Source organism: Carya illinoinensis, chromosome 10 (assembly GCF_018687715.1).
Source record: "Carya illinoinensis cultivar Pawnee chromosome 10, C.illinoinensisPawnee_v1, whole genome shotgun sequence".
Taxonomy (NCBI): Eukaryota; Viridiplantae; Streptophyta; class Magnoliopsida; order Fagales; family Juglandaceae; genus Carya; species Carya illinoinensis.
The window spans coordinates 13,962,498-13,975,597 of NC_056761.1; the positions used below are offsets into that span (position 1 = coordinate 13,962,498).

General features: G+C 33.2%; 1 protein-coding gene across 1 annotated transcript; it reads right to left on the minus strand.

Moving 5' to 3' along the window:
• Window positions 1–10,544: 10,544 nt before the first annotated feature.
• Window positions 10,545–11,273, minus strand: LOC122278451 (uncharacterized mitochondrial protein AtMg00310-like). Its single transcript, XM_043088640.1, has one exon. The coding sequence runs from the start codon at window positions 11,271–11,273 to the stop codon at window positions 10,545–10,547; it is 729 nt and encodes a 242-aa protein (XP_042944574.1).
• Window positions 11,274–13,100: the final 1,827 nt, after the last annotated feature.

The window sequence follows — 13,100 nt, forward strand, 5'->3', positions numbered from 1 at the left end:
GGTTGTTCACTAAGTTGAGACAAATTGCTACTGTTGAAGAATATCAAATAGAATTTGAGTACCCATCTAATAAAATCAGTAGATTAACGGAGGAATTTCGTATTAGCACTTTTATTAGTGGGTTAAGGGATTATTTGAAGATAATGGTGATCATGCTTTAGCCTAACTCTATTTCAGTTGCTTTTGGGTTAGCTAAATTGCAAGAGGAAGAAGTTGCTAGAAGAAAAGGAGAAACCAGCAGAAACCTAAATCCAACCCAAATCATCCCACCGCCTACAACCCAAACCGAAAACCCACCTTTCCCATAAAAAGAATCTCTCCTGCACAAACACAAGAAAGAAGAGAGAATGTGCTTTGTTACTATTGTGATGAGAAATTCAATTTTAATCACAAGTATAGCCGACCTAGGATTTTTTTGTTGGAAGGATTAGAGGAGAAGAAGAGGAGGAAATTGAATTCTTGCTCGAGGACAATGGTAGCCCATCTATAAAGTAGTCCATAGTTGCTTTTCCTCCCATACATGACTTCCCCCCTTAGACATGAGAGCAAGAATTGCCAATCAAAATTGAGGGTGCAGCGAACGTAACCATTTGTATTGATTAAATTCTTGTCATGCTTAAAGAATTTGTGGGATAACTGGAAAGGCTTTTCCACCCTAGTAGGCAAGCCCATAGGGTTTAATTAAGGCCCACATGAGAAGCCCAACTGCTTGAAGTGAAAATGGACATATTGTGCACCTGCCAATAGGGAGCCATGCCTCTTAGTGAGATTAGTATGGTAACCGTCGCGAGATACTGAAGACTTCTCCATAAAAGGAAAAGGGCGATATCTTCATCCAAGTATGGCAACTCATCCAAGAGGAATTTAAATCTAAGAACTTGATAAGTAAAGCCAACAATTTGAAGGAAAGGATCAAGTCACCACTCAATCCTTATCAAAGGAAAGCCTCGCCTACATAAAGAGGTGGTGTTGGTGATCCAAGGTAATTAGTTTTTCCCAATACCTCATATAGATCAATATGTTCTTATTATTATTAATTGAACGTCGGAGGTGTTTCCGGCGCACTAGGCCGTTATTTTTTCTTATCACAGGTTGATTACATCAGTCGACAAGATGTGAAACATGTCTTCAATAAAGTCCATGGTTGCTTTCCCTTCCATACTTGTGTTGGGACTTGCAATGGTTGTAACAGTCCAATGGGTGACTGGGCCTCCATTTTCTTTTACCGACAAGCATCACATTTCACTACACATTTTTTAGTAGTGTCCTTAATGCTTCATTCCTTCCCAATAAAATGACTCATCTATTTTCTTGTGTTTTGAGTGCCCCCGAACGGCCCCCAAATTTGGAGTTGTGAAATTGTTGCAAAAATTGATCCTTAAGGAAGAAGATGCTGGTATTACGACTTTGCCATTATAAAAAAAAAAAAAAAAAAAAAGCAAACCTCTTTTTAATAATTATGATACTTTATTGATTGTGCTTGGTATTTTTTTTTTCCCTTCTATAGCTCCAAATAGAAAGGGTGTTCTTGGTCGGCATTCTTTAGATTGGCCCATATATGAAACTGAGGCCGATAGATAGCTTGTAGTGTTGTTTCTTCTCCCTTATTAGAATCGTTACGTGGTTGACGTTAGCTTTCCTTAGCCTATAAATTATTTCATACTCGTAGCCCAACAAGTAACAACTTTGAGACTCATTTTAGTTGCTCTCGAGATACAACTCCTTGCTCAAGGAAAAACTCATTTTGGGCCAGAGAAAATATTAGGAGCAGCCACTATTTATCACTGCACATCACACACTCTATAAAAAACATCTATATATCTTATAAAAAGCATCCTTACACCCTATAGAAACCTATAAGTGTGTGGTGTGCAGCATGAATAGTGGCTGCTCCCTAAAATTACTCTTTGGGCCAACATAGCCCCGCCAATACCCTTGCCCAATGCATCTGTTTCCAGCGCAAATTGCTGTGAAAGGTTTGGCAGGCCTAAGACAGAGTAGTTACCATGGTTTTTTTTTTTGTAAAGATAAATACTTTTGTCATAAAGAGATTCTACTAAAATAAATTAATAAAATAACGCAGCTTAATGTGATATGTTAGATTATATAATTACTTTTATAAAATTTCAACACTCACAAATATTTTCTAAAATCTCATCAATCTACTTATGCCACCTAATTCTTAATTATCTCACTTGTCTTTTCTCATTCTGCCCACGTACCATTTGTCTCAACTATGATGACCCTCCGAGTCATGTTTGAAGATTGCTATCATACTAACATGCCTAAATCTCGAATTGGGACCATCCTACCGACCAGTAGCTAGGATATAAGAAAACGAAATCACCCAATATTGTCTAAGATTTTAAGATGATACAGAGTGATCCATTGGTAAATTCTGAGTTCTATTTACTAAGCTAATGCTTTCACAAATGTTTGAATTTCCTGTCCCTCACACCCCCTCCCCATCTTCTACTCTTTTTGGGATGACTTTAGTGATTGGATCATATCATCATACGAGGAGAAGAATTTACAAGTGATGTAGCTATTTTAAGTGGCCAGATTTTGATTATGCAGGATGCTTCAACCAGAGAAGGAGATTGATAAATAAATTTTAATTTGATCGTGTTGTTGTTTTATATATCATTTTGTGTAATTGAGGAAATTTGTCTGATATAATGGTGTTGAAATAGAAACCTTGGTGCTACTATGTGTTGATGGCTGAATGGAGATGGGTTAGTGGAAGTATCAAATCCATCAGTAAGATGTTTGAGTTTGTACAAAATCATTATGCAAAGAGGGTTATCACACCCATATTGGACAACTTAAAATGGTGCATTTCAATTGGCTTATTGCTTGATAACAAAAGCTTTATACGAGTTTTCAATGTTAATTGGTATGTTTTATTTAAGTTAATTAGTTTAGTATAAAAGAGTATATGACTTATAATGAGTTGTTTCATTTCTTATTTAAGATTAAATAAGTATAGCACATTGTAATTATTTCTGCACGTCGTGTAGGTATACGACTAGTTAATACCAAATTACCAAAAACTGAAATATCAAATCATATTTTGAGCATGGATTATCTTTCATACACTTGGGTGATTGCTCTAGAGTAAAATGTAACAAAGGAAAGTTATATAGGCATATTTAGTATTTACGTCCAAAAAAAAAAAAAGAACAATAATAAAAAAAAAAGCACTCCTTTGTTCCTAGAAGTTCAATGACTTTTTTACATTATTATTATAGACCAGAAGTTCTAAGTTATAACTTAGAAGCTTACAAGTTGTCCACTAATGTTGGTTTTGGACTTGGGCTGGGATTACCAGATGTTGGGCTCTAGTGGATTTATTTAGATCTGTGGCTTTTGTCCAAAACGGAAGTCCTTCCTAAAAAATTATTACACTTCAAAGTTGCCATATAAAAATTTATGAGCGGAGAGTTCCTAACAGATGAGTAATTTTAACTAGTAATTTGAATTTTTTTGAGATTGATTAGTCATAGTTGTAACTTTAATTTTATTTAATGAAATAAAGTCTATTTCAAAAAAAAAGATATCGGGGCTCTAAAGTTATCATTTTAATATATTATAATATCATATAATATATTATTTTAAATAGTAGTCGTGTAAGTTAATTATGTAATTTTTATTTTTTTATCACAATTGACTATATAAAATGTAAAATAATATATTCTATCAATTAACTAATATATCATATGATAATATATGTAATTATATGTAGTAGATACGTACTCTAATATTTATATCTCATTAAAGTAATTAGGTAATTTTTTTTTTAAGATACCTAAGTTCCAAGTAAGCAAGAATAATCTTTAGACAATGAAATTAATTAATATTCATTAGCCATATATAAAATGTTAGAATTTTAATATATGCCATTATGAATACTAAAGTACTAAGTTAGTAACTATCAAGCTCATAAATATAATTATAATTAATTATTTTTAATAAGTTAGTTACATAATCCATATTAAAGAGCTCACTTAATTTTAATTTTTCTAATTTATTAATTTTTTGTATTAATTTATCTATCAAAAAAAGAAAAGAGGAAAAGTATATTAATGGACTGATTGAACCAACTAGACCGATAGCTAACAGTCCGGGTTGTTTGGGAGACCAATGATTTATGGTTTTTGTTGGTGATGTAGTTTTAAATTCAGGTACTGATAGTATTCCTGACTGTTCTTTTTCTCTTTACTGTTGCGAATTAACTGCATACCATAATATTGCATGCTTGCAAAAACTTGCTTCCACAGTGTGCTAATGGTGTGTGACCCAAGTGGCTAGGGGGGAGTTCGGTCCGGTCTCGGGATGTTTTGCGAACCGGATCGGACCTATTCGGTCCAAGGTTTTCCCACCCTGGACCGGACTGAACTCCCTAAGGATCGGTCCGGTCCTGTCCCATTCAGGACAGTCTGGTCTGGTCCCTTTTTTTTTTTTTTTTTTTTAATCTAAGGGCATTTTGTTTAATACTTATGTAATTATGTTGTGATATATTTAATATATAGACATATATTATACTATTATATATATATTAGTAATAACTAATAATATAACTAATAACTATATGTAATATATGTAATACTATATTAAATAATAGTAATCATAGTAATACTCTTATTTCTAATACTCTATGTAGTTATAGTGATTTAATACTAACATATTACATATTAAGTTAATTATACTAATACTATTATAAATTTATATATGCATATATGATATATTATAATTTATACTATAACTTTTATAATATGTTAATATATTAATATATATACTAGTACTATATACTATAGTTAATAGTTATACATTAAAGAGTATAATAATACATTGATACTAAATATATATATAAAGTTATAGACTTATAATAATTTAGTTATTATGATTTATAATTAGTATAACTATATAATTGTATTAGTATTAGACTATTAATAATTCAGTATAGCTATATTATATTAGTAATATTAGTTATGTTGAATTAGTTAGTTAGTATAACTATATTTTACATTATTAGTATTAATATAAATATTAGTATTAGTTATAACTATATAGCCTATATTAGAATTGAGAGTCTTAGACTATATAATAGACTAATAGTATTAGTACAACTGTATAAGTATATTGTATAACTATATATTAGTATTAATTATAGTGATTAGTATAACTATATAATAGTATTAATAGTAGACTATTAGTATAGATATATATTGATATTAATTATATTGTTATAGTGATTTAGTATATTATAATTTCTATATTATATTTATACTATAACTCTTATAATATATTAATATATACTAGTACTATATATTATAGTTATACATTAAAGAATATAATAATACATTCATACTAAATATATATAGTTATATTTCTAGTGATTTAGTTATTAACTTATTATGATTAGTATAACTATATAAATTATAATAGTATTAGACAATTATAACCTTATGTGTGAGTCAAAAATGGATGGAGGGATGAGTTTTAAAAGTATTCAAACTTTTAATAAGGCCCTTCTAGCTAAGCAGGGATGGAGGATAATGAATGAAGATTCATCCCTACTGCATAAGGTTTTTAAAGCTAGATACTTTCCCCCAATAGCTTTATTGAATCTAGTTTGGGTGCTAATCCTTTTTATGTGTGGAGAGGTATATGAGAAACCAAGAATAGTTTACTTAAAGGCTGCAAGTGGAGGGTTGGCAATGGTATGTCCATAAACATCTGGTCTAATTATTGGCTTCCAAACCAAAATTTGTTAGCTAATTTGGTCGACATTCGTGTTGCAATAGAGTCACAAATTGTGGCCTCTCTTATGATGCCAGAACAAAATAGTTGGGATATTGAAAAGGTAAGGAGTGTATTGCCAGTAAGAGAAACTAATGAAGTGTTAAGTATATGCTTGCCACCAGATAATATACCTGACAAACTTATATGAGAGCATAAGAAGAATGAGATTTTCAGTGTAAAAAGTGCTTATATTTTTTTCAAATCTCTGAAGCATAATAGAGAAGAGGCTAAAAGTTCCAGAACTGTAGATGATAAGTTACTATGGAAGCACCTTTGGAAGATGCATGTTCCTCAAAGAGTCAAGGTATTTGTATGGAGAGTGTGTAAAAATATTCTTCAAACTTTTCAGAATCTGAGGAATAAAAGGGTGATGAAGAGGCTAGCTGTCAATGGTGTCAAGCAGAAGATGAAGATCTAAATCATGCACTGGTTTATTGTCCTCATATAATTGACTGCTGGTTGCAGTTTTCCCCTTCCATAACATAAGTAACAACTAGGATGCAGTTTACACAAATAGCTATTTCTGTTATTAAGCGAAGGAAAATAGGAGAATTGGAGAGGTTCTTTCTTCTTGCATGGGGCCTTTGGTATAGAAGAAATCAAAGAATATATGAAGGAAATATTCTATCCACTCAGCAAGTCATGGAGCATGCTTTTACTCTATACCAAGAACATAAAGCAGCAGTAAAGGCTATAAAGACTAAACAGAAGTATAAATGCTATTGGCAGCCCCCTCCTGCAAGTGTTTTGAAACTTAATGTTGATGGTGCTCTATTTAGTGATCAATGCAAGGCTGGTGTTGGTGCTGTGCTTCGTGATCATGAAGGGAGGGTGCTATTTGCTGCTAGTAAATCTGAACTTGCTGTAGTTGATTTTTTTGGAGATTGAATTTCTTGCCATTTTAAGGGGATTGCAATTGTGTGTGTCCCTTGGAATTACAGAACTTAGAGTGGAATTTAATGCATTGTTAGCAGTTTAAGAATTGGAAAATGAAGGATATTCTACTACATTGTGGGGTGGATTGATTAAAGAAATCAAAAACATGTTTCAAATGTATCCAACTTGGTCCCTTCATCATAAGGGAAGGGAAGCAAATGGAGTTGCTCATGCATTGACTCGTTTTGCATGGAATTTGTAAGATATTAGTATTTGGTGAGACTCAATTTCATATTGTATTTCCCAAACTATTTGGGTTGATTCAAATTTGTAATGTTTAAGTTTGATGAATAAAGAGTACATCTTCTTATTAAATTTTTTTTTTTTTTTTATATATATAACTATATATTAGTAATATTAGTTATGATGAATCAATGCTTTAGTATAACTATATAAGTATTAACTATAGTGATTAGTATAACTATATAAATTATAGTATAGTGATAATTAAATTATATTAATTATAGTGATAAATATACTATATAGCTATACATAGTATTAATTATAGTGATTAATATAACTATATAAAGTATATAATAGTATATTAGTATTAATAGTAGACTATTAGTATAGGTCACTATAGCTATTGTTGAAGTATTAGTAATAGTGATTTAGTATAACTATATTAATATGAGTATAACTATAATCTATATTATACTATTAGTATTTTTTTATAGCATATATAATTACATAATTAATTATATACAACTATTATATATATAATAATTTTTTTTAATTCCTATTCGGTTCGGTCCAGTCCAAAAATGGCTGGTCCAGTCGGTTTATCCCGTTCGGACCAGCCGATTCTCAACCCTACGAGTGGCCAATATCACAGTGTCGCGATTGTCGCTAAAACACAAGCGATGATCAAGGGTGCCATAGTAGATACTGTGAAAATGCTCTACTATTGTTAGGATGGTTCTAATTGGCAAAGTTTTTTTGTTTTTTTTTTCCCTAAAGAAACTCCCTTTTTGGAATAAAGTTACGACAATTAGAGATTTATTGCTCAGATATTTTCAATAATTTGAATCGAGATAGATTTAGTATGTAGACCCACATAGTATATAATGCTTAAATTCATATTACTCATAAGTATTAATATTCAGAATATTACTGTAAGCTACATGTTTTGTCTATTGTTTAGGAATCTTTTAAAATATTCCATTCATAAAATTATATAAAATATTAAAAATCATGTTGTAGTCATGACAGCGTACGTGAGTGTAGTCGTTAATTAGATAATAATAAGGTTGTTAATCAGGGGTTATGTGACAGCCTGCCGGAGTAATATACAAGGCATTCATTTTGTATTCATAGGACTTGATTTTTAGCTCCTTGATTTTTAGACCCTCTGGTCAATGCAGAGCACATGCCCATTAATTAAAAGTCATGTTTGATTTTGATTGGAATTTGGATTATCTACATTTTCTACCCCTTAATTGGTGCACGGCAACCTAAAGTCGAGCTACTCGGTGGGTCTTGCTAGCTGAAAACATGTTTCCACATGTTGGTGACCTTAGTATTGGGCAAGGAATCTATTGTCCGGTAGTTACGCAGTGATGGATGGATGGAGACTTGGATTTTTGCTGTCATCGTCTCACAAATTAGTCATCAGCTTGCAATTCTTTGCCAGGTCCCATTAAACTCATCTTTATGGGAAAAGTCCAAACCCTCGACTGTTTGGATTTGACTTTTACTTTCAAACACTCATTTTATTTTATTTTTTTTAAATTTCATAATTTTCAACATTTCAATAATTGGTACTTGGAGAAATAAAATTTTTATAATTTTTTTAAAGATACACTTAACATTTTCCTTTGTCATTTAACGATGAGAATTTCATATATAGTAGTGTAGCTTTGCTGCAAGTCCTAATTTTAGAAAACACAGCTTGAGCTGTAATGGGTACTAAGATATTGTAATTGGGTTTTATTTCATATATTCATAAATGATTTATTTTAAACGAATTTGAATTTATTGTTCATGAATTTTTAGTTGATTATTATTTTTTAGATGAAATACATTCCATGTGTAATATTTAAATCAATGAAAGGCCTACACATTATAAGGCAACTATTATTATACTCTCTTAACCCATTCATTTCATTAAAATTTCGTTTGAGACTGTAAAGGGCGAAAAGGATAACCGAAATGAATCCCTTGTTACTTATATTGTTTGGTTGCAATTGTATTGCATATTGATCATATAATTATCTAAAGAAAATTATATTTGAAATTCCATCTGAATGAATATCGAGTGAATATGATATGTGAAATTTCATCTCAATAAAGTAAAATTTATTAATTTAGAAAAGAAAATTTAGAAAAGGCACATTAATAATGACTCTTTTTGCTCAGTATATTAATAATAATGTTACAAAATATTCATTTTTATTATAATTCTTAATAAGATTATTAATTACTTTCCATTCATTTCTCTAAAATATCCAAACCAGATAGATTCTACTCATTTCATTTCGTTATCTCCTTTTCATTCATTATACTCATTTCATTCACTATCCTTTTTCACTCTTTTATTTGGAACCATGCTCTTCCTACTAAAATTTCTATATTTTTTTGATAATCTCATCTCATTAAAATCAAGTCCTTACATAAACCTGCCTATCAAGCCATGCTACTTGAGAAATACACGAAGGACACCCATCCCGCCAAACACTTACATCATCAACATTCCTAGCAAATCTTGCTAAACCGTGCGCCACCTTGTTACCTTGCCTACATACATGCACAAAGGAGATTTCCTGGAAATAAGATCTAATTCTTCTTATTTCATCTATTACATAGGCAAAATCAGATAAACATTCAGAGGAGGAATTTAAGGCATTAATTAAAAGCAAACAATCAGATTCCATCACCAACTTATTTATGCCCCACTGCAATCCGAATTGGAGGCCTCGCAACACTGCTATGGCTTCGATAAATTCAAAGCTTGCAACAACGTGCTCTATCTTGCTGCAAGCCATTAAAACATTGCCCTCATGATCTCTTAAAACCAGACCAATTCCAGCTTTATCAATCTCACCGAAGGTAGCACCATCCACATTCATCTTCAAGCTACCCTGTGGAGGAGGTTTCTAGATTAGGACCTTTGGGATGTCTCGGCTGCTGCTCTCCAAAAGCTATGCTTTTTTGAACTCAGATTGCATAGATAGAGCTGTAGAAACAACAGAAGAAAACTGAAGAGAAGTGTTATCATAGATAAATTTATTTCTTCTATACCAAAGGCCCCAAGCCATTGCTATAAATTTCAAAACCTCTTCCTCGTTGCCTCTTTCCTTTACTTCCAGCACAATTTCCCCAAAAGATTTCCCACAACCTATCTCCCCCAGCAGAGGTTGAACTTGGATACATTAAGAGTTGATAGAACTACAGTAAAATAAGGCATGAGCTGCATCCTCTTTACTTTGGTTACAAAACAAACATACATCACTCTCCAGAATTTTTTTCCTCACAAGATTTTGATATGTTGGTAGAATTTCTAAAAAACCTTTCCATACAAAGATCTTCATCTTTAAGGGGATTTTCAGATTCCACAGACCCTTCCAAAAGGGAACTAGTAGTTGAACCCGAGACCCTTCCCCTTCTTTTAGAGCATAGGACTTTTAAAGATATCTGTACCCACTTCTAACTGAAAAGGATCCATTTTTTTCATCTAACCAATACCAGGAATCCTCATAATTTGGAGCCACATTAACTTTTAAAATCTGAGATACTATTCTTGGATTGAAGAGAATTTTTAATGTATCAACATTCCACCAACCCGAACTACTATCCATTAAATCCTACACTTGTAGATTCTCCTGTGGATGACCTACCATTTCACCTAGCAAGACTGATGGTTGAATACCAGGAATCCAATGGTCTTTAAATAAATTTGTTTCCACCCCATTCCCCACTCTCCTTACACATCCAGCTTTCAAAAGAGGCAAGGCACTATGAATGCCTTTCCACAAGTATGATGAGTTAAAACCAATCTTAGCTTCAAACAAAGAGCTCTTTGGAAAATACCTTGCTTTGAAGATCTTGTAGAGAAGTGAATCACAGTTAGTAAGAAGCCTCCACACCTGTTTAGCTAAGAGGGATATATTGAAGTCATATAAGTTTTTGAAACCCAGACCTCCTCTAAATTTGTATACACTCAATTTCTGCCACCCTACCCAATGAATTTTCCTCTCTTGAGCTTGATTACCCCACCAAAATCTGGCCATCATCATTTCCATCTCATGACATAAGGTTTTAGGGAGTAAAAAGTAACTCATAGCATATGTCGGGATGGACATAGCTACTGCTTTTAATAGGATCTCTTTACCCCCTTGAGATAGCAAATTTCCTTTCCACATCTGAATTTTCTGCCACAGTTTTTGCTTAATATCAGCAAAGACTCTTTGTTTTGATCTCCCTACCATGGGAGGCAAGCCCAAATATTTCTCAAATTGCTGAGTATTACTCCCACCCCACATTGCCATAATGTTTACTTTCACATCCTCATGAACATTTTTACTAAAGACCATCGAAGTCTTTTCTTTATTAATGCATTGCCCTAATGCTTTTTCATACAATTCCAGCAAAGATAGAATATTAGCATTAGTAGAGACATCCGCTTGGCAAAAAATCAGACTATCATCCGCAAATAATAGGTGGTTCACTCAAGGTGCCCCTCTACAAATTCTCACCCCTTCCACCATTCCCTCATTAGCATTCCTTTTCAATAAGCTAATAAGCCCTTCTGTGCATAGAAGAGAACGGTAAGGGGATAAGGGATCCCCTTGCCTAATGCCTCTAGAAGGATAAACCGGGCCTTTTGGACTGCTATTTACCAGAACAGAGAATGAAACTGTAGACACGCAACACATAACCAGCTCCATCCATTGATGAGCAAAACCAAGAGCCTTCATCATCCCCCTCAAAAAACCCTCATTCAACTCTATCATACGCTTTGCTCATATCTAATTTGAGGGACATATACGCTTTCCGACCCACTCTTTTACTGCGAATATAATGTAGTGTCTCATATGCCACTAAAACATTATCCGTAATTTGTCTCCTGGGGACGAAAGTACATTAAGTATCAGAAATAATCATAGGAAGAATTTTTTTGAGCCTGTTTGCAATAACTTTTGAGATTATCTTATAAAAGACGTTGCAACGGCTAATGGGCCTAAAATCAGACACTTTGGAGGGATTGTTTTTCTTAGGAATCAAAGATATGAAAGTATGGTTTAGCTCCTTAGGAAAAACACCATTATTTAAGGCATTTAAGACAAAAATAGTAACTGACTTTCCCACCTTACTCCAGTATTTTTGATAAAAAACAGGAGACATACTGTCAGGGCCAGGGGCTGTCCAGGGATGCATTTGTTGAATAGCCACCTCAACTTCTTCCATTACATACGGAAGAAGTAATTCTTCGTTCATTTGAGGAGATACCCTCACCCCCACTTCTGAAAAGCATTCTGGAAATTCTAGTTGAGAATCTGAAGAAAATAAATTCTTGAAAAAATCCACAATTAAGAACCCCATCTGATCTCCCCTTTTCCAAATTCCACATTCATCTTGCAATTGATGGATACAATTCTTTTTCCTCCTAGCATTTGCTTTATGGTGAAAGAACCGCGAATTTTTATCCCCTTCTTTTAACCACTGCACTCTAGACCTTTGTTTCCACATAAGTTCATCCCTTTCCAACCATTTCTGGACCTCCTCCCTGGCTTCTTTGTGTAGAGAAGTATTTTGGAAATTTGGATCCATTTTTTCTATCCCTTTTAGTTTTTCTTTGGCCGAAGCCAATTCTTTTTGGACATTACCAAAAGACCTTTTATTCCATTGTGCCAACTCACCTCCACACTTAGAAATTTTTTCCATAAGATGGTTACTTTGAGCAAAATTTTCTCCCTCCCCCCAAATCCTCTCCACTATACTTGAACAATCCTTATTGCCTACCCACATTGCTTCAAACCTGAAAAGCCTCTTACCCCTTTTCCTTATCAGCCCCCCATTTGTATCCAGCCATATCGGAATATGATCCGAATATGCTGCCATCCCATGTTGTACGTGCCCAAAGGGGAATGCCTCACACCACTTTGTATTGCCTAGAAATCGATCTAATCTCTCACTTATCACATCTCCTTCCCTCCTATTACACCACGTAAAAGGTCTCCCAGAAAAACCCAAATCCCTAAGCCCCCTTTCATTTAAAACAGATTTAAACCCCTCATTCTGTCTCTCACTTCTATATGCCCCCCCATTTTTCTCAGATTGGTTGAGGATTTCATTGAAATCTCCAAAGACCAACCATTGACTAACTACTCCCTACCCTAAAGATTTGATCAAGCCCCACA

Excerpts from the sequence above, each read along its gene's own strand:
- LOC122278451 (XM_043088640.1), bottom strand. The coding sequence starts at position 11,273 with ATGGTCTTTAGTAAAAATGTTCATGAGGATGTGAAAGTAAACATTATG.